The sequence below is a fragment of the Heterocephalus glaber genome, unplaced genomic scaffold (assembly GCF_053883595.1).
Source record: "Heterocephalus glaber isolate CG9 unplaced genomic scaffold, H.glaber_assembly_v1.0 deba00001687, whole genome shotgun sequence".
In the NCBI taxonomy this organism is placed as follows: Eukaryota; Metazoa; Chordata; class Mammalia; order Rodentia; family Bathyergidae; genus Heterocephalus; species Heterocephalus glaber.
In genome coordinates this window covers 5,519,922-5,540,858 of record NW_028258412.1, presented here as the reverse complement: position 1 = coordinate 5,540,858, position 20,937 = coordinate 5,519,922, and the positions used below count along the sequence as shown (strand labels likewise).

At 46.4% G+C, this 20,937-nt stretch overlaps 1 protein-coding gene and 2 long non-coding RNA genes across 3 annotated transcripts; 1 reads left to right on the top strand and 2 right to left on the bottom strand.

The window, feature by feature from the left end:
* Positions 1-1,405: 1,405 nt before the first annotated feature.
* On the bottom strand, positions 1,406-2,727 carry LOC101726104 (testis-specific serine/threonine-protein kinase 2). Its single transcript, XM_004843374.4, has one exon. The coding sequence runs from the start codon at positions 2,592-2,594 to the stop codon at positions 1,530-1,532; it is 1,065 nt and encodes a 354-aa protein (XP_004843431.1). The 5' UTR covers positions 2,595-2,727; the 3' UTR covers positions 1,406-1,529.
* Positions 2,728-6,032: 3,305 nt separating this feature from the next.
* Positions 6,033-8,193, bottom strand: LOC147821948 (uncharacterized). The gene is made up of 2 exons (XR_015446165.1): positions 7,610-8,193; positions 6,033-6,839 (listed from the first exon to the last, which is right to left on the bottom strand). It is a non-coding gene; the product is annotated as an uncharacterized LOC147821948 (long non-coding RNA).
* Positions 8,194-8,291: 98 nt separating this feature from the next.
* On the top strand, positions 8,292-20,937 carry LOC110348854 (uncharacterized). Its single transcript, XR_002394439.2, has 4 exons — positions 8,292-8,366; positions 13,150-13,226; positions 15,762-15,872; positions 19,692-20,937. It is a non-coding gene; the product is annotated as an uncharacterized LOC110348854 (long non-coding RNA).

Sequence of the window (20,937 nt, the reverse complement as noted above, 5' to 3'; positions counted from 1 at the left end):
TGTAGGGCCCTGTAGATCCTACTTATTAAGCCCAAACCAGCATAAGTCACCTTCCTGGTAGCCTCAGCTGTTACCTCCCAGTTTCCAGCTCAAGTGGGTCTGAGTCATCTCTACCGTCCTGCTCTCTGCCTTCTTGTACTGCTCTTGGCACTGCCCACTGGACTCTACTGAGGCACTAGCATCTGCACAATGCGAGAGGCATTGTAAAAATAAATATGGTCAGGTTCCACACAGACTGCAGATGGTGTGTGCACCGTGGGGTGGCATTTGCCTGTGGGCCAAGCATGGGCTGAGGATATGGGGGCCACCCTCACTTGGGTGGCAGCCAGCTGGACCCATGAACCTACTGTCTCTTCAGAGGTGAGGGGCCTTACTCCTGGCCTGGCTGTGTCCAGGACTGTGTGTTTAGGCCTCAGGTAGAGGTCACAAGAATGTTCACTGTTTGGGGGCTCAGGGCACACACTGGACTTGGCTTAGAGTCCTGCTTTGAGGCCTACATGTTCTCTCCAGTCTTCTGTATGGGTCTTCTCACCCCCTCTCTAAATGCAGAGGTTCTCTGGAGGCCATTCTAGGGCCTGACTCCAGCTTGGGCCCTCTACCAACCTGTGTTCCCCCACAGTGCATTCCTACAAGCCCCTAGGGTGGTTGCCCTGGAACTCCCTGGAGGTTGAAGCTGGGGTCTGGGCTGGGATGTTTAGGGGTCAAGACGGTAAGCCTCTGGGTCATTTTGACTTATACAGAAGGTTTGGCTTTAACCCAAGGGGATTCCCAGGAAGTAGGAGGCAGAGATCTGGGGTCACTTGGTCAGTGTGTAAATAGTGTGCTCTGGGGAGGGATGATGACCAAACAGGAAACATGAGAGACTGGACATCCCATCACCAAAGGCTGTCGCATGGTATAGGGTTGCATGTCCACAGGGAGGGGTAGGTGCCAGTGAATGGTCTCAGTTGGGCTGCCCCTGGGAAAAAGCAAGGATGGAGCTCGAGCCGCCAAGGTCACCAATCTCAAATGACCCTGGAAGTTGAAGGAGAACATTGAGGTAAGATTTGTGTGAGGGAGCAGGATGGGGTCAGTGTGTCCACCACTTGAGGCTAAGAAGAGTTGTGGAGCTGTCTAGCCCCAGGGGCCTGGGAATCTGGGGCAGGTCAGAGGTGGACAAGAGTGGGCCTGGCAGACGGATGATGATAAACATCCTCTCCTTGCCACAAGCCTCACTGTGACTCTGCCTGTGCTTGAGCACCAGTCCCTGGACCCCTGAGCTGGAGATCCCACCTCAGCTGAGTCCTAGAGAAAAAGGCCCCTCTTGGGATTCTCTATGCTTATATACACTTTGTGGTTTATTTGTTGGTCAGTAATTAAGATCTTTGCTATGAAGTGGAAGAAAGCTGAAAGAACATAGTCAAACTAGTGGATTGACAGATTTTACTTGTTCCTGGCACCTGTGCCTTCTTCAGCTCCTGCCTGCCTACTTGGTTTACATGAGCGCAAACTACACGCACATTCCTCCCATTCCAGGGCCCCCTCCACCGCTAGACGCTCGCCTTCCCCACCTCAGCTCCAGGGATGTGATGCTCTTTACCTCTGGAGGTCTCGGCCAGCCTATCCTCCACCCTGTCTTCATTCTTGGACTGGTGGTGGGTTTCAGCCCCCAGCTTGTAGTCGGCCTTGTGCTCAGGCCTTGAGCCTGCCCTGGTGTCCAGTTTGTACTCAGCCTGGTACTTGCCCTCCCCATCCCTCTTGAGTGAATCAGAAGACATAGCTTTGGGCTTGGGGGGCTGCAGCCATGAGTGACTGAGGATCTCATCAATGTGCAGCCGCCGGTTGACGTCTGGCTGGAGGATGCGATAGATGAGGTCCTTGCACTCACTGGACAGGTTCTTCGAGCGAGGGAAGTCCACGCGGTGCTCCTTCTGGGTGCGCAGCATCTTTTTGATGTTGGAGTCATCATAGGGCATGCAGCCACAGACCATGATGTAGAGGATAACGCCCAGGCTCCAGATGTCGTACACCTTGGGCTGGTAGGGGATGCCCTGCAGAACTTCGGGGGCTGCGTATGCTGTTGACCCACAAAAGGTCTTGCTGAGGACAATGTGCCCACACTTATCCCGCAGGCAGCGCTTGGAGAATCCAAAGTCAGACAACTTGATGTTGAAGTCCTTGTCAAGGAGAAGGTTCTCGCACTTAAGGTCTCGGTGGACAATGTCTAAGTCATGGCAGTACTTGACAGCTGAGGAGAGCTGGCGGAACATCTTGTGTCCCTCATCCTCATGCAGGGCTCCCCGACACTTTATGAACTCCAGGAGGTCTCCCTGGACACCGAGCTCCATGACGATGTAAATGCATCCATCAGAGGTCTCAAAAATCTCATAGATCTTGATGATGGAGTGATGGTTGACAGTTGCTAAGATGTCTATCTCCCGAGGAAGGAATCTCTCCACAAAGTCAGTGGGTGTTTTCTTGCGGTCGATGATCTTGACCGCCACATTGAACTTGAGGCGCTCTGAGTAGGCAGACTTGACTTTTGCATAGGAACCCTGGCCCAGATTGATTCCCGCAATGTAACCCTTCTTTTTTAGGACTGCAGCATCGTCCATGGTGCCAGGACCGGCTGGTGCCACTGCCCTCTACACCCCCTCCTTGCGCCAGCCAGTAGGAATTGTCTTCATTTTTCCACTATGGGGAGTCCTCTGGCCAGGCTGGGCCTGGGCTTGGGGCAGCGGAATGCTTAGCATTGTCCCCAGGTGACTTCAGCAAATGAAGTCATAAAGCCAGGATGCTGGGAGGGGTGGACTGGTCTGGGGGTGCAGGACTCCTGGAATCCTGGAAGCCAGGCTGGCCTAAAAGGAGCACCAGCTCCCCAGCCCACTGGAAGGAATCCTGCACCTAAGACTGTGGCAGTTCTTCCTGCTCACCTTTCTCATTGTGGCTTCCCTGCACAAGTCAGGCCTGAGGGGAGGTGGTCTAGGCCCACCAGTGTCAGCTCCAAGCCTGTTTCCCTCACCTGGCCTTACTTGCATTGGTCCTTGTCCCACAAGGGTCAATTTCCTGCAGCTTCTTCACAGTGTGAAGAAAAGTTCCTGCAGAGGTGGTGTCCTTTGAACTAGTCCAGCTGAGCCGGCAGTGTTTCCAAGCTTGGTGGATGAAAGCAGTTCCATGTCTTTTCCTTGAGTTAGAGCCAGGCAGAGGAAATGCTGCTGCTTTGGTGAGCAGGAGCATTTATAGGGGTGGGAAAACCAGCAGCCCTGAGGATGCCCCAAGTGAGTGGGCCTAGGGACTGGGGCAGGCAGATGCACATTCCAAGGAGTAGGATTGGCATGGAGGATGGATAGGGCTTTGACCAGATGGAGCAGGCGTTGAGGCACATAGGTGGGAAAGAGCTTCTGAGAATGGCTAAGAAATAGAAATCAAGAGAGAAGAGGAGAAGGTAGCAGGTTTTTTCTTTAGATGATAGGCAGCCATTGCACAATCCAAGTCCCATTTTAAGATGGCAACTGGCTGAAAGAGGATAATTGGCTTGGGGGTGATTTGGTGATCAGAGCCTTGGGCAGATCCAAAGAGGCTGGGCAAAGGAGGACACCTAAGAGACAGAAGAAGCTAGAGCAGGGCCAGCCTGGATCCAGTCAGTGAGTGGATAGGCCATGTGGCAGGGCCTTGGTGCAGGGAGAGATCCAAGGGGCTGGAGGCACTCAGCAAGCTTCTCTCCATTTTGGACATTTGAGAGGTGTGGCGGGGTCACCTATTGGAACTCTGACTTACATATCATTTGTGTCTCAGCTGTCTTTTGTACCTGGTGCATGGATTTTTGCTTTGGAAAATGGCCTCCTCCTTAGCTACTTTGCAGACCCTGATAGCTATTTGTCATCTGTCACAGGCATCCTTTGCCATAGGGAAGTGTCTAAATAGGTGAATGAGGGGTGCAGTGGTCATAGGGAGAGCAGAGACGCCTATTTCTATATGGAGGGTGGTGGTGGTTTTCAAAGAGTAAGTGATGTAGGAGTCTAAGTGCAGAGGATCAGCGGGGCCCCAGCAAGGGAAAAGACATGCTAGGCAGCCATGTCGTCTTTGGCTGAGCATCGTGGTGGGAACATACCTGGAACAGGTAGGGTGTGTCTTGTGTCTGGCAGCCAGTCACCCTCCAGGCTGAGAGACAGGATGGGCAGGGTGGACAGATGAGCCCATAGTGACCACCTTCTGGCAGCACCAGCCTTGCAAGTCTCACCCAGGCTATGTAGAGCACTGGTGGTTCATAGCTTTAGCTTAGTGCATTCCTTTCTCCTGGGGACTTATTTTTTCCGAAGTGACCAGAACTTCTCTCCTTGTGTCCCAGAAGAGACTAAGATTTATAGGCCAGGACCCAAAAGCATAACACCTCTGTCCTCTCCAGTATTCCTTGCACTCCCAGTGCTCCATCTGGTGCATCCTTCTGAGTATCAGCCTTCTCAGCTGACTCCAACAACTCACTCTTCCTCTTTTGTGCATTGTGCTGTATTGGGCCCTGCCTTTGCCCAGTACATTCTGGTCTCTCTGGTTCTTAGGGTACATGCCAGAGGAGGCAAGTATCAGCTTGGCATAAGCCCAGAGCTTCTGGGAATCCAGTGAGTGGCTTCATCCACCACTCTATGAGCCTGGGGAGTGGGCAGAGTGTGCAGAGACAAAAGTCCACGATATGATTACGGCACATGTGTGGATGAGGACCCTGGGTGAGTGGCAGACCTGGGGTGAGGGGCAGCAGAGGAAGGATGAGTCAACAGAAAAGGCCAGGCCTGGGAGGGCCTCCAGGTATTACAGGGGTGGGAGCCAGACTGGGTTTAGGAGGTGGGTCTGACTGCTGTGGGAGCCAATGGGAAGGGTAAGGTGCTGTGTGGTGAAGGAGGTGGACTGTATGTGGATAATGGTATAGGGAGGCAAATCCAGGAGCTTGAAGGGCTCTACTTCTCTCAGAGGTCTGGGGGTTGGGGTCTTTCCAAGGTGGATACAGGCTGGGGGACCAGGTGAGTTGGAATGCTTTTGTTTTGTGCATATTAAACCCTCAAGCCCCGCTGGAGTTGTCCAGGTTAAGGTGAAGAGGAAGGGGCTGCTGTGGTAAGGTGAGGACTGCCTGGGACATGGCACAGGCAGGGTGGGAAGTACATGGCAGCCAGTGGTGCCAATGCAGGCCACACCCACCACAGGATACCAGTGGTTGCCTTTTTTGCTCACAGTATCCAGGCAAGATTTGTGAAGTTGCCTACCTAGCCTCCTCACCAGTGTCAGCTTCTCAGCTCCAGCAGGAACTGGAGGGAAGTGGGATGTGGTCAAGGCCACACTGGACTGTGGGTCATACTGGGCCATCTAGCTTAGCTCTCTCTCCTCCTGGACAGGATGACTCTAGACACTGTTGAGAATTGAGTGCCTGTTGGACATGTGAGGACCTGGTGGTGGGAAAAGAAGGAAAACAAGTCACTCAGCAGGTTGGGGAGCTCAAGAAGGATGACAGGCTGCTTGGCCTGCCCCCTGCAGTCTCCCCCAGCCCCCGCCCATGGCCTCATGCAGCTGGATGCTTAGGGTTGATGATTGTTTTGCTGCTTAGATCCTCAGCTCCAAATGCAGCCAGAGCCAAATCTCCCAGTGTGAGAGTCCGTGGCCTCCCACCCTTCTCCGTGTCTCTCCTTCTCTGCCTCACTCTTCCTGTCTTTTCCCTACTCCCACTCGGCACTGGCGGACCACCCTCTGCATGTAACATCTTCCTCACTCTGCTCTCTGCCTCATTACTCAGCTCTCTGCTCTGACCCCTTCCCCTCTTTGTCTCCCCCAACCAGCCTCTGACTGGTGCAGCTCCTTCAGCTGGGGCCTGAGCTAACAGTCTGGGCTGAGCACCCTGGGATGTGTTTTCCCATGAGTGAGAAGCCAGAGGGAACCCAGAACAGCAGTCACCTGGGAAAAACATTCATCTTGGTGTCTGCACTAATATACAGTACTGATAGACTGCTTGTTTAGCATGTGAGTTGGGAAGCCAGAGAGAGCCCAGGACTGCAGTCAGCTGGACAAAGACATGAATTCAATGATTTATTTGTTCATTATGAAGTTCAAATGGAGGAACAAGAAACTAACGAAAAGAATCCAGGACTGTCTTTCTTCTCTGGCTTATCCTTTGAGTTCTCTGTTCCCTGATGGCCTCCTGGCTCACTAGCTGCGCATTTCTGGAGACTGCTGGTGGTGGTGAGGGGCCTCCTTTGTTTCCCTGGTCAGCTGCTTGCTGCTGAAGCTCAGGATCTCTGACTGACTGGCCACTTCCACCTTATCTTTTTGGTGTTTTTCTCTGCCTGTGCCTCAGGCTGTGCTTTTTACTCCAGCTTGGTGGGAGTCTTCCTCTCAGAGCCAAGTTTCAGAGTTTCTGAAGACTGGGCCTGGGGAGCTCTCCAGCTCCTTGTTTTTTGGTTTTCAGCACCAGGAATGGAACTCAGGACCTTGCACTTGCCAGGCAGGCACTGTACCACTGAGCTAAATCCCTGTTCCTCTAACTCCTTGTTGATGGCCACAGAAGGCAGACTTTGTGCCTTGGGCTGCACCCAGCAGTGGCTGGGGGGTCTCATCAACGTGCAGCTGCAAGTTGACATAGGGTTGTAGCACATGGTAGATGAGGTCCTGGCATTCATTAGCAGGTACTTGGAACACAGGAAGTTGTCTTAATGCTCCTTCTGTGGGTGCAGCATTTTCATGATGTTGGACCTGTCATAGGGCATGGAGCCACAAACCATCATGTCTTGGAGGATCGTGGGTAGGCTCTTGATGTCAGATGTGTAGGTCCAGTGTTACTGGATGGAGGGTCTTACTGGACTTCTTTCCAAGTCCTTGGTGTCCTGAACAAAGAATTGGACAAGACACACAAAAAAGGCAGTGAAAGTGTGCATTTATTGAAGGCAGAAAAAAAGTAAGCTCTGCAGAGTGAAAGTGGGCCAATTAAAAGGCTCACAGTGGCCTTGCAGTTAAAGGGAAAGAAATCTTTTATACTCAAATTCCTGAATTATCTGTCTTTCAGGCAAATAAGGCTGAAAGTTGTCCTATCAAACACTCACTTAACATCATGCCAGGTATAAACTGTCCTATCAAAAAACACATTTCAGGCCGGGGATTTAGCTCAGGTGTTTCTCCACCTGCTGCGCAAGCGCAAGGACCCGAGTTTGATCCCTGGTACCAAAAAAACCCCAAAAAACCCCACATTTGGCGGGCTAGGGATTTACCTCAGTGGTTCTGCCTCCTGCCTCGCAAGCACAAGGTCCCGAGTTCAATCCCCAGTACCAAAAAAACAAAACAAAACAAAAAACACACATTTGGCTTCCTGATACATGTAAATAAAGAATCAGAAATAGTGTCTTTTGGTTGGTTGTGCTCACATGCAAATGAATGATTGAAAAGAGCATCTTCTGATTGGTCTTGTGAACAGCACCAGATTCAAATGAAGGAATGAAAATAGCAAGTTTCTGACTGGTCCAAAATAGCCCTTGTTTGATTGGTTCTATATACAGTGACGGTGGCATTACTGTATTGGGAGTATCCCTCACCCTGTCGCTCTGGCTTACTGAAGGAGGATGTACTATATAGCACCTAAGGGGATGAGTATGCTACTGACCTCCAAAAGGTCTAGTTAAAGTCAGTTGGCCACTCCTGCCCTGCAGGCAGCACTTGGAGAAGCTGAACCCAGACAGCGTGATGTTGATGTCCTTGTCAAGGAGGAAGGTCTTGAGCTTGAGGTCTCTGTGGGTGATGGACAAGCTATGGCAATACTTGACTGCCAAGGACAGCTGGCACAACTTCTTGGAAGCATAATTCTCTTTCAGGGCTCCCTGGGTTTTGATGAATTCAAGGAAGTTGCCCTCAACTCTGAGCTCCATCATGATGTAGACTTTGTATGATGCCTCAAAGATCTCGGTTTTGGTGATGGAAGGGTGGTTTTTCCTCAGGGGCTTTTTGGTGGTTGATTATCTTGACTACCATGCTAACCATTAGGTACTCAAAATGTGCAAATTTGACTTTTCCCTTACAAATCCTCTCCCCAGGTTATACCTACGGTATAGCCTTTTTGCTTAAGGACATTCATTTTTATGTAAGGTGCTAGTGCCCAGTGCCTCTGAGCCTGCCATCTAAATCTCTGCGGGGCCACCAGCAACCTCAATTACACTGTGGATAGAGTTCTCTGGGCAGGCAGGTCTGCTGTCACTGCCTCCTAAGAGACCACATCTCTAGGACAGAACATTCAGAACTGTCTCCCTGGTGACTTCAGTGTGTGAAGTCACAAAGGAGGTGTGCCCCAGGGGAATGAATCTGTGGCCTGAGCTATTTGGACTTGGAACCCTGAAGGTCTGCCAGTGGGCTGGAGCAGAATGAAGGTCAGCAGAGTTGCCTTGTGCTTGGCTGGGATTTAAGAGAGGAGGGAGCCAGGACTGCATGTGGAGCAGTGGGCTGATGATTGCACACCAGGTTATCCCAGGGAATCCAGGACAGGTAGCCCTTTAAATCAGGATGGCAGCATGAAACAGAAGATTCAGTCAGTTTAGGACACTCTCAAGAGGGCTTATTATAGGGATAATTTACAAAAGTGGGGAGCAGGGTGAGAGAACCCCAAGGGTAATGCAGGTGCCCTAAATAGTGACAGACCCCTGGGCTACAGGAAGAGGAAGGTAATAGAGTAGTATAGAAAGAACTACCAAGAGAGATATGACAACCATGGGAGAAGGAAAGGATGCAGGATGCAGGGGTCCCTGGACTTTGATGAATCAAGGAGGGCAATCCCACAGGCCAGTGGCAGGAGGACATCCCTGATCTCCTTTCCCTCTCTTCAGCTCTTAACACTGTCCACACAGGCAGCCTGCAGGAGCCCAGAGCAGGGCTGAGAAAGGTGTGGGTGTGTCTGCAGGGCCAAAGACTCCCTGTGCAGCTATCACTGTAGCCTGGGAAGCCAGGACTCTGCCTTCTTGTTGGATGGTTTGCCTGGGCTTTTCATCTCCCTATATTTCTCTCTCCCCATCTGAACTTTTGCTGGCCTGCTTCTCTTACAGTGGCTCCGCAGGGGGGTGACTGGCAGGAGTTCCGCTCTTGGCTGTGAGTTCCCTCTTAGGGACCTTCCCAGCCTGTGGGCCCGGCTGCACTCCCAGGCCTGGGGGACAGAAGGCTGGGTCCAGATCCCATGCTGAGCATAGGCTGCTGCTCCTGGGAATGTTTCATGAGGACAACACAAGCGGCCAGAGGGACCTTTATTCCTGCTAGCAAATGGAGCCCTCTGTGGTGACAAGTCTTTTGTGCAGCACCTGCTCTGGGCCATGTCATGGAGGGAGTAAGGTCCCCTGGAGGACTGGTGAGGCTGGCGGGGAGGGGTTCTATATTATTGGTGGGAATGTAAACTAGTACAACCATTATGGAAATCAGTATGGAGAGTCCTCAAAAAACTAAAAACAGAAATTCTGTTCAACTCAGGTCTGGTTTAAACTTGGGCTTAACCTTGACTATATTTGCCTAGAGAGAGTGAACTGCCCTCTCTCACCCTTGGGACCACACTCATCACCCATCACGTTACACACTGGAATCCTGGGACCCGCAGGAAGACACTCAAGAGTGGGTTTGTGAGATAGAAAAAGAAGCTGAGCTTTCTCTTTTTTATCTAAAAGGGGTGATTTTTCCGGCAGCTGTCAGGCATCTCCTCTTGGTCTGGGGCAACTAGCCCCAGTGTCTTCCTGAGACCCTGAGGTTGTTTCTGTGGCCCTCTAAGCCATGCCTTAGGAGTCTGTGTGGCTGCAGCCTCCAGAAGGGGCAGCCACAAAATTATTGGCTATTAGGAAGGCATCATTGGAAGGGTCCATTGCTGATATCCCTGAAGTCCCAGAGCCTCAGGGGGCCTGGATCACATGATAGAGACCACTGCAGGGAGGGTGGGTTAGGCCACAAAGGCCCTGGCTTGATCACCTAGTAATCGAGGTAGCAGAATGTTTCTGCCACTCTAGTCCTCCAGGTAGTATTGTGGCTTGGTTTGGTGCACTGTGATTTTTGAGCAAATATTTTCTTCCGTTCCTCAAGGGAACCTAAAACTAATTAGAATTGGTGTTAACTAATCATTCCTCTTGTGCAAACTAGGTGCACATATTCTAGGAAGTAGCTTTAAAATTCTGAAAATTTTTTTCTGCCTCCTCCTTTTTTGTCTTGTGAGATTTTTTTTTTCTTCTGTCTTTCCATTAAGGACTCACAGATTCTTTTTTTGTGTGTGTTAAATTCTTTTATTGGTACATTGTAGGTATACAACACAATTACATTTCTCCCATCCAAGTACTAACCAGGCCCGACCCTGCTTATCTTCCGAGATCAGACGAGATTGGGCGCATTCAGGGTGGTATGGCTGTAGACACAATTACATTTCTCATTGGGAATTGTAACTTTACATAATGCATCTTGGTTCTTATTTTTTCCCCATTCCTAGCCCTCCCTTTACGCCCTCCACCCTTCCCTATTTACAAAGAATTTACTTCCATTTTTTTCCATTTCTCATCATTTTTCCTTTCCCTTCTTTCCTTTCCCCTGCCCCTCCCACTACCCCTACCCCTTTGGACCTTTTCTTCCTATTTTACATTATCGATTATTCATTCTAGTCATTGGCACATTTTAGGTATACAATATAATGACATTCATCATTGGAAATTTGCACCTTTACATAATCTCTCTTGGTTCTTATTTTTCACCCTTGCCCAGCCCTCCCTTCAACCCCTCCAGTCCTCCCTATTTACAAAGATTTTGTTCCTATTTTTCCATTTTCTCATATTAATCCCATTCCCTTCTATCCTTTCCCCTACCCCTCCCACTTCCTTCCCCTTTGCCCCTTTTCTTCCTATTTCACATTACCTATTATACATTTAGTCCTTATTTACACTTTCAGTTTCTCACACCAGAGAAACTATTCGGTATTTACACATGAGGACTCACAGTATTCTAAAAGGCTTTCCTTTTGGGAAAATTAATAATTTCCTCTCAGGTCTAATTAATAATTAAGATTTGATCAAACTTTTGGTTGTGTTTTCTGGAGGATTGATCTTCTGGGGTACAGAAAGACATTCCAATAGGAACAAATTCCCATAGGACTTGCACCTAAGTGGGAATTGGATATCGGGCCCTGTTCGTTTGTCCCAATTGATTGTGGTTTCGAGAGGCATTGATTCTTTTTCCTACTGAAGATAGATTTTTCTGTTGGGCAGGGGGTCTCAATTTCTTAGATTTCCCTGCATTTATCTCCCCCATTGTCCGCTCTGTACTTGCTAACTGCTGTCTGTGCTTCCACTGCACACCCACACCTACCTCTCAGACAGCACCCCCTTCTGGTGGTTTGTAACTTGCACTCCCTTACTGTCTTTTTAAAAATACTGGGAGACCGGGAGGGCTTTTTCCTTTGGGATTTGGTTACTACAGCTGTCTTATCCCAGATAACCAGAGAGCAGTAACAAGTCTCACTAGGGTCTTTTTGTCATTCAACTTTGCAACCCCTCCATCTGATAAAAGTTCTACCAAAATATTGGGGTCACAGAGAGCATGCCAAATGACACCATTAGGATGCTTTTAGCTAATTGGGAGAAATTTAAGGAAGAAAGTTTAAAGAAAAAGAAGCTGATTTTCTTTTTGTAACATGGTCTGGCCTCTGTATCAACTGAAGAACAACATGTGACCAAAAAAAATGGGTCCCTCAGTCATAATACAATCTTGTAGCTAGATTTGTTCTGAAGGAGGGAAAGCAAATGGGGTGAAGTTTTTTTTTATGTCCAAACTTTTATGGCTCTATACTTGGATAAGTATTTAAGAGTTTTTACCTTCCTTTCAGACCCTTTCCCATTCTCCTGGTTGGCTAACGAGGAGCCTTCTGGTGACTCCCGTCACTCCAACTACTTTAACTAAGGTGCCTGGAGCCCTAGCAACCCATGAAACAGCACCACCATATCTCTCTATTGCCATTCTATAATCCCCTCTGCCAGAGGGATCCAGTCCTGATAGCACCAGGTGCAGAGTTCCCTACCAACCCAGTCCCCGACTCTACCATCTCTGGGTAGTGACAGAGGGAGGAAGAGCCACTATACAGGCGCGTGTGCCTTTCTCCGTGTCTGTCTTAGGCACATGTAGAGAGGTTTGGTTGATTCTCTGAGACTCCCAACTGCTTTACTGATTAAAAGGGCTACCCTGACCTTTACTCTGACCTTGGTGACATTTACATACTGATCTCCCACTGCTGCACAGTAGAGGAGACAGTGAGGACCAGGAGGACAGAACAAAAGGTTGAATTCTTATATGTGACCTTAAGCTCCCAGCTACTTCATGGTGACCTGAATAATAGTACCTTGGTGAGACTGGACCCTGGGTTTTGCCCAAGGCTATAGCTTTGGATCGCCAGCCCTTTGAGAACAACCAGTGTGCTTTCTGTAAACAAGGAGGTCACTGGAAAAAGGAATGTCCCCAACTTCAGGGCAGGCCAGGGAAGCCTGAACTTATGATGGCCAAAAGTACAGGAGACTGACAGCCCAAAGCCTCCCATGGCTCCCCATGGACAACTTGCTGTCACCACTGACATGGCACATGGCAGGTGACACTATTGATGGGGGGAGGGGTGGGCATTGGAATGTTTGTTACAAAAACTTTGAGTGTCTAATTTAGCTTGTGAATTACATGCACTACATGGTCATCAACTTTAGCTTCTTCTCTGTATGGGTCATAAACTTCTGTACCCCTTAGTTTGAGCTCCATTACCTGAGTTGTAGTAAGCATATCAGTTGAAAGAACACATAGACAAAAAGCATCTCACTGTAGACAGCAAAGAATACCCCAACCCTCTGTTAAAAATGCCAAAATTACAACTCTTTTGTTGGAATACCTTTGGGACAATTTAAGGTAACTTATGGCTGGAAGCCAACACCATAAACAAAGCAAAAAGAGGAACATTACATCTACAGCTGGCCATTGTGTACAACAGTGAGCCCAGCTGCGAGAACTTGTCAGTACAGTTCCTCATCATTAGAACATTGATAGAGAAGACCTTTTCTTACCTTCAATATAGTAAATGTAACTAGAAATAGAGTAATACAGGTTCTAGATTTCCTGGCACAATGATGATTTGGAGTGTCACTTGAAGTGTCCCAAATTTCTTCCCAGGAACTAAAATACTAGGGCTATGACCTTGATTCCAGCATAAGAACTCTAGCCGCTGAGAGGAAGAGGCAATTCTCAAGGTATGCTCACCTCCAAACTAAAAGGCAGTTTAAGACCTTCCTGGGAATGGCTGCCTTCTGCCACATCTGGATACCTGGGATTAGCCTGATAGCCAGGCCTCTGTATGAGGCTTTAAAGAGGGAGAAATAGGGACCTTTAATGAGATAAGTGCCAGCTGCCTTTCCAGACTGGAAAACACTTTCCCAGCCTTAGCTCTGGGTTTGCCCTCCATTATTATCTCTGAAAAGGGGTGGCAATAGGAGTCCTTACTCAGAGATTAGGAGATGTCCCCTGAATGGTGACCCATTTCTGCAAGCACTTAGAGTGACACTAAGATGGCCTGATTGCCTGAAGGCTACTAAGTTAAATTAAACCTCCACCGATCTCTGGAAGTACAGACCCTCACCAGATTCAAGCTGTCTTAGAGGCAAAGGGGCATCACTGGTTGATCTGAAGCTGGCTATTGCAACATCAGGCTCTCCTTTTAAATGTCACCTTGTGGGTATTCCACACTCTAAACCCAGCCTCCCCACTCCCACTTGGGGGTACTCAAGTAGAGACTGTTGATCTTTTACATGAACAGGTTTATTCAAGTCATAAATTGTTGGTGTGTATAAAAATAGTTCATGATTGCTTTTTGCTGGGTCTTCTGTAAAGGATAAGATTGAGAGTTAAAAATTCTAATTAATATGTGTAATTCTATAAACAGGGAGGCTGGGCTGTGTTTTGATGGGAAAGCTGTAGGAAGACCTGGAATTTTTGTTAGAGGAAGAATGATTTTGTTTAGAGTAAGGTTTATGGGTATAATTTTAGGGTGCAGATTTAAGAAAGGAACTGGGGCAGATGTAAAGAAAGACAGCAATATGAAGAGGGAATACTTTTGGACAGGAAAGAATTTTGTATGATAAAATTTTGCCATACCAGAATGAAAGAAAAAAAGATGAAAATAAAACCGTAAAGTTAACATAAGTCATGGAAATTCTATGAAGAATGAAATGTATAAAAGGAAACTCATATTAATGGTAAAGTTGAATATAATTTTGGAAAATTAATAAAAGAGTTTTCTAAAAATTAAGAGTTAATACATTGATATGGTTTTGGCGGGGGGTTGGCACTGGGGATCGAACTGGGGTCCTTGTGCTGGCTGGGCAGGCAGCAGAACCACTGAGCTAAATCCCAGGCCCCAATACATTGATATGGGATCAAATTCTATTCTCTATGTTTGAAACAATGAGGAGCTACTCTTAGTAAACTTTGTTAAGAACAATCTTTTGCCCTATTTGGAGCCCTACAACAGAGGCAAGTAAGACATTAAATGTCTTGCAGCTCTACAATTGTAGTAGGAGGGGCTGCCTCTACTATCTGGATGGCAATTAAGAAAGCTCTCCAAAGTTTAACTTGGCTTCTATTCTTGCTCAATCCTCTTTACACATTTTCCACATCCCTGGGTGTACAGACAGAGAGGCCTCTGGAGCAAGCAGAGAGCCTCACAAGCCCATGGGCCACAAAGCTACTGTAGTCAGGTACAGAAGTGGCTCAGGATGCACAGAGGACACAAACACTAAAAGTCTTTGAAGTGAATACAACCCTGAGGCAAACAACATACCACTGACTGGCCCTGCCCCCTGGGAAAGACAGGGCAAGACTCAGCATTCACACAGAAACAGGCTGTTAAGTGGGTTTGGAAACACAACTGGGCCCAATTGCAACCTAGTACCTGATGCCTTCCAATACTATAGGTCCTGGGAGGAAACTTTACCATCCAGACATACTGATGTGGGGATAATTTTTGGACCTGTTTCTCTTTTTCTATGTTTGTTTTTGAGTTTTCTTTCTTTCTTTTTTCTTTTTCTTTTTCTTGTTTGTTGTTTTTTCTGTTACTTTTACCTAATTTTATTTACCTTTTTTTTCAGTATTGGGAACTGAACTCAGGACTTTGCACTTGGCAGACAGGCACAGAGCCACTGAGCTAAATCTCCAGCCAGCCCCAGCTGGTTTTTTTTTTTTTTTTGGTACCGGGTCGAATTTGGGTCCTTGAGCTTGTGCAGCGGCGGTGAAACCACTGAGCTAAATCCCCGGCCCCCCAGCTGGTATTTTTTTTAAAAACTTTTTTATTCTCAATTGAATTTTTATTTCTTATTTCTTATCTTCTTTTCCTTTTTAAAAATTTTACTTCTGGCCCGGGGATTTAGCTCAGTGGTTCCGGTGCCTGCCTTGCAAGTGCAAGGTCCCAAGTTTGATCAATCCCTGGTACCAAAAAATTTTTTTTTACTTCTTCAGGCCTGGGGATTTAGCTCAGTGGCTCTGCCGCCTGCTTTGTAAGCACAAGGTCCCAAGTTTGATCCCCAGTACCAAAAAAATTTTTTTTTTACTTTCTTCCATTTTCCCTTTCCCTACTCCCTCTATTCATTACTGTTATTTTTAACATTTATTTTTTTTTAGCCTTTTAGTTCATATTATTGTTGCTTTCTTTTTTTGTTATTAATGGTGGCATAGTTGTTGCTTTTAACTGTATGTCAATATCTTATTTGTTGCCTCTTTTTGAGTGGTGCTAGGAATCAAGCCCTGAAAAGAAGACTGAACACTAAGAAGACACATAAAAGTAGACAAGATATCCATTCCAATGGATCCACAAATCTCAATATAGAAACATAAAAAATATGAAGGTAAAGGTACCATGATTCTTCTGAAGGTCCATAACTCTTTAGTAACTGAATGTAAAGATATCATTGCAGTAGTGGCACAGTTTGTAAAGTGAAAGCTTGGAAACAACCCAAGTGCCCATCAACTGGAAAATGGATAAAGAAGATGTGGGTTTTTTAAATAAAATGGAGTACTACTCAGCCATAAAGAATGAGAAACTAGGCCCGGGGATTTAGCTCAGTGGTTCCGCTGCCTGCCTTGCAAGCTCAAGGACCCAAGTACGATCCCCAGCACCAAAAAAAAAAAAGAATGAGAAACTGGAGTCATTTATAGCTAAATGGATGCATATTGAGGCCATACTCTTAAGTGAAATAAATAGGACACATGTGTGTAAATACTGAATAGTTTCTCTAGTGTGAGAAACTGAAAGTGTAAATAAGGATTAAAAAGATTAATAATGAATAATTGATAATTTGAAATGGGAAAAGGTCCAAAGGTGGAGGGGTGGTGGGAGGGGAAGGGGAAAGGAAAGAAGGGAAAGGAAAAATTATGAGAAAAGAAAAAAATGGAAACAAAATCTATGTAAACAGGGAAGGGTGGAGGGGGTGAAGGGCGCACAGGTAATGGGGAAAAGATAAGAACCAAGATACATCATGTACAGGTACAAGCACCCAATGATAAATGTAAATGTATTGCATACCTAAAATGTACCAATAAAAGAACTTAAACAAAAAAATAGGAAATTACATCCAAAAAGGCTGGAACATGACTGAAAGACTAAACTTACAAATTTTGTTGTAGAAGAGGGCTCTAGGGTATAGACTAATGCATGGTGTGAGTAGTAACAGAAATTTTCCCAAATCTTGGGAAAGATAAAGCCATTTAGAACCCAAAACAGGCATGACCAGGAAAAGAACCTCCCCGTGTCACATAATAGTTAAAATGTTGAGGTACAGAACAAGAAGAAATATTAAAAGCTGCAAGAGAGAAATGCCAAGTCACTTACAGAGACAATCCCATCAGAATAACTGCAGTCTTTCTGACAGAAACTCCTAAACCAGGAAGGCATGGAACAATGTATTTCCAACCCTGAAAGAAAATATTGCCAACCTAGAATACTACATCTAGCAAAGGTATCCTTCAAACTGAAGGTGAAATAATAACCACTAGGCCAGCTTTGCAGAAGATACTAAAAGAAATTCTACATACAAAAGAGGAAAGATAGATAAGCTGTTGAGAATTAGAAAAGAATCAAACATTAGAAAAACAACAAAATGATGAATGAGTACATACATTTCTATAATAACTCTGAAATATAAATGGTCTTAATTCTTTAATTAAAGAACAGACTCACAGGTTAGATTAAAAATAAGACTCGGGGGCCGGGGATTTAGCTCAGTGGTTTTGACGCCTGCTGCAAAAGTGCAAGGTCCCGAGTTCGATCCCCGGTACCAAAAAAAAAAAGACTCAGTATTTGGCTGTCTGAAAGAACATAGCTCATTAGCAAAGACATACACAGACTGAAAGGGAAAGAATGGAAAAAATATTCCATGCTAATGCAGCTCAAAAGGAAGGAGTAGTTATATCTGACAAAGCAGACTTCAAGACAAAATTTGTTAGATCATTATACCCATAAACACTTGAATCATGTACACATGTTCTCTGGAAGAATTCATAAGAAAGTGGTACTAATCTGCCTCTGGAAAGGTGAACTGAGGGATGAGGGTGTTTACACAGTTTGGAAAAAAAAAGTAACACCAAAAAGTACACATAGCATGGTCACTCTTTTCCCTCATAATGAAATTAGAGTGTGTGTCTGCTCGTATAAAATGGCAGCCCTTATTATTCCAGGCTGGCAGCTATTGCCAACAGCCTGGGAGGGCCCCTGAGTGCTGGGGTGAGGCCTCTATGTAGATCTTCACCTCCAGGGAGCACAAATAGGCAGGGAGAGCATTTCGGGGACAGAGATGACTCAAGAATTGTCCCCTGGCTGGGACAAGAAGAGAAGCTCCTAAGGGCAGTGTCCCCTCCCTGTTTTCCCAGGAAGGATACTGTGCCTTTGTCCTCAGGAGGCCTGGCTGTAGCCTCCCACATGGTTGGAATATATCTAAGTGGAGGCCATTCAGGGGAAGATGGGGAGATGAGATGGAGCTGGAAAGGAGGACCTGCCCCCAGAGGTCAGGCCTGCAGAGAGCCAGGGTCCCCCCCCCATCCCATGTCTAAAGATGGAGCCACATGAAGTAAAATTGGCTGTCTTCCTGCCCATTTCTTTCTGTGTCAGCTCTAAGTCCTCATTTCTGTAACACATGCATATTCCCACCACAGTGAGAAGGCGTCTCAGTGGAGAGGGAGGCCATGGAGGGAAGTGAACACCCACAGCTAGAAGTCCCTGAGCCAGATTCAAACTCTGGCTGGAGCAGGGATCCAGAAGGGTCAGATCCAGAAGGGGGCAGCACTCTGCACTCTACCCATTACCCTCCTGACAGGGTCCTGTTGGCCCTTCTTCACTGCTTGGGGCTGGCCCTGGTGGGATATTTCCAGGGCTACCACTGATGTGCCTTGGACTCCTCTGGCAGCAAGATGAGTAGCCTGTGCTCAAGGAAGAGTCCAACATGGGAATATAGCAGGGGCCCCAGTTGGCCAGAAGGTATTAATCACACCTTTGTCTCCCCTTCAGTGTGACCTTGGCCAAATTACTTTTTCTCTCTGAGCCTCAGTGATCCCACTTATAAAATGGAGATAACAACACTTGTCTCAGGGGAGCTAGCAATGAGGAACGTTTAAATTAGGCATGTCTATTTCCTTGCCTGATGCTTGCTCATACAGTGCTCAGGAGAGAGTACTCGTGTGAATTCAGAAGGTGTTACACAGAGTGTGTTACACATTGTATGGAGAGTGAGACATCTGGGTAGGCTTGGACTGAGACTGACAAGGCTGAGTCAGCCTTGTCCAAGAGAATTTTGGAGAAGAGTCTGAAATTTTCTAAAGACCCTTTGCTTCCACCTGTTGCCTGAAATGATTCTACTAGCCAATCTCTTGGGGCCAAGCAAGGAAAACCCATGTTGAAATTCCAAACTGTTCTATAGGGGGGATATTGTATTTACCCAAGACTAGATAGAAGCACTCATTGCTTTGGGTTTGTGAAGTTTCTCAGCACTCTGCTTGCAATTAGAAGCTCTACCACTAGGTGGTGGTGTGGTTCAGCACCTACACAGAAGTTGGATTTTTCTTCTTTCCACTCTAGAAGATGCCTTTTGAGTATAAAAAGAAATAGAGGGCCGGGGATTTAGCTCAGTGGTTTCGCCTCCTGCTGTGCAAGCTCAAGGACCCAAGTTCAATCCCTGGTACCTAAAAAAAAAAAAAGTCTTTAGATTTGTGGAAGACTTCTGTCATCAACTAGCAATGTCCTCTCTGGTTACAGGATGGGAAAGTAGCAGATTCTATGCTAGGCATTCTTCCACCTCTATCTATATTATACCTCTGAGTAGACTAGTATGTTTTTCTATTTAATAGTAATCTTATAATAAGCAGGCTATTTTTTAAAACATTGTGTATAGCCAGGCCTGATGGTACATGTCTGTAATCCCATCACTCAAGAGACTGAGGCAAGATCACCATAAGTTCAAGGCCAGCCTGGGCTACATAGTGAATGCAAGAGCAGGCTGTCTCAAAAAAAAAAAAAAAAGTAATAATAATAATAATACAATAAAAAACAAAACATTGAGTATAATTACTAGAATTATCAATCACTGTTCACATGGGGATGCATATCAGGTTTCTCTAGAGGAACAGAATCAATGTAAAATAAATGTGTAATCATACAAGGGAATTTATTATGTAAGTTTACAGGATCAGAGTCAGGAACGTCCACAATGACCATCTGTGCTGGGTAGCTGGAGGATCCAGTAGCTGCTTAGCCCAAGAAAAGATGAAAACTGCAGAACAAGACAGATCCAGGATGCTGCACCAGTCAAAGATCAAAGATCAATGGCCTGACCGCTCACTGTACAGTCACTGGTGTGCTTCTGCATTGAAAAGTGGAAGAAAATGGAGACAGATGTTGAAAGGCAATGGTGAACACTGGAGCGCTTCCAAATTGGCACACTTCCTCCTTTCTCTTTATATTCCATCCAGGCTACAAGCCTATTGGTTAGTGGCTGCCACATCTGGCATGGGTCTTCCTCTCAATTTGCTGGCCTCTATGTCAAACATCCACAGGCACACCTAAAACTGAGCTCTACTAATCTCCTAGGTGCTTCTTACTCAAGTCAAATTGACATAATGGTCACAGGATGCTATTAAAAATAGTATGGTAAAGAATTTAAGGTTTTTATTTATTGTTTTTGAGACAAGGTCTCACTGTTACCCTGAACTCCTGGGTTCAAGTGATCCTGCTATCTTAGCCTACAGCATAGCTGGGACTATAGGCATGTATTATCATTCCCTGTACAATTTTAGATTTTTTCACAATGATTTCCTTCCCTCTTTCCTTCCTTCCTTCCTTCCTTCCTTCCTTCCTTCCTTCCTTCCTTCCCTCCCTCCTTCCTGTATTTGTTGTGCTGGGACTTGATCCCAGAGTCTCTTACTGAACTATATTCCCAGCTCATTTCATTGTTTATTTTGAAACAAAGTCTGGCTAAATTGTCCAGCTGGACTTGAACTTGGAATCCTCCTGCCTTACCCTCCTGAGTAGCTGGGATTGCAGACATGTGCCACTGCATACCACTTTCACATCCATCTATCTACTGTATCTATCTATCTATCATCTATCTATCTATTTGAGAGTCTCACCACATAGCCTAGGCTGGCTGTAAAATTGCCATCTTTTTGCTGGGATTGCAGGTGTGCATTATTATACCTGGCTCTGTCACAATGATTTTAATTGTGAAAATTAAAATGTCTTTCTTACCTGCTTACCTCTTAGGCCTCTTCTTACTCCCTTTCCTTCTGTGCTTTTAAGCAAATCCCATTCCTGAAGATGTATGGTGGTAGCTTCCCTCAGGTCTACAGCTGTCTGCTTATTTAGCTTCTGCATTAGCAAACCAGTTCTCGCAAGAAACAATAAATGAACAGAAAAACCTTTTTTGC

What these genes read in the sequence shown, in the direction of transcription:
- LOC101726104 (XM_004843374.4), bottom strand. Translation starts at nt 2,594, where the DNA reads ATGGACGATGCTGCAGTCCTAAAAAAGAAGGGTTACATTGCGGGAATC.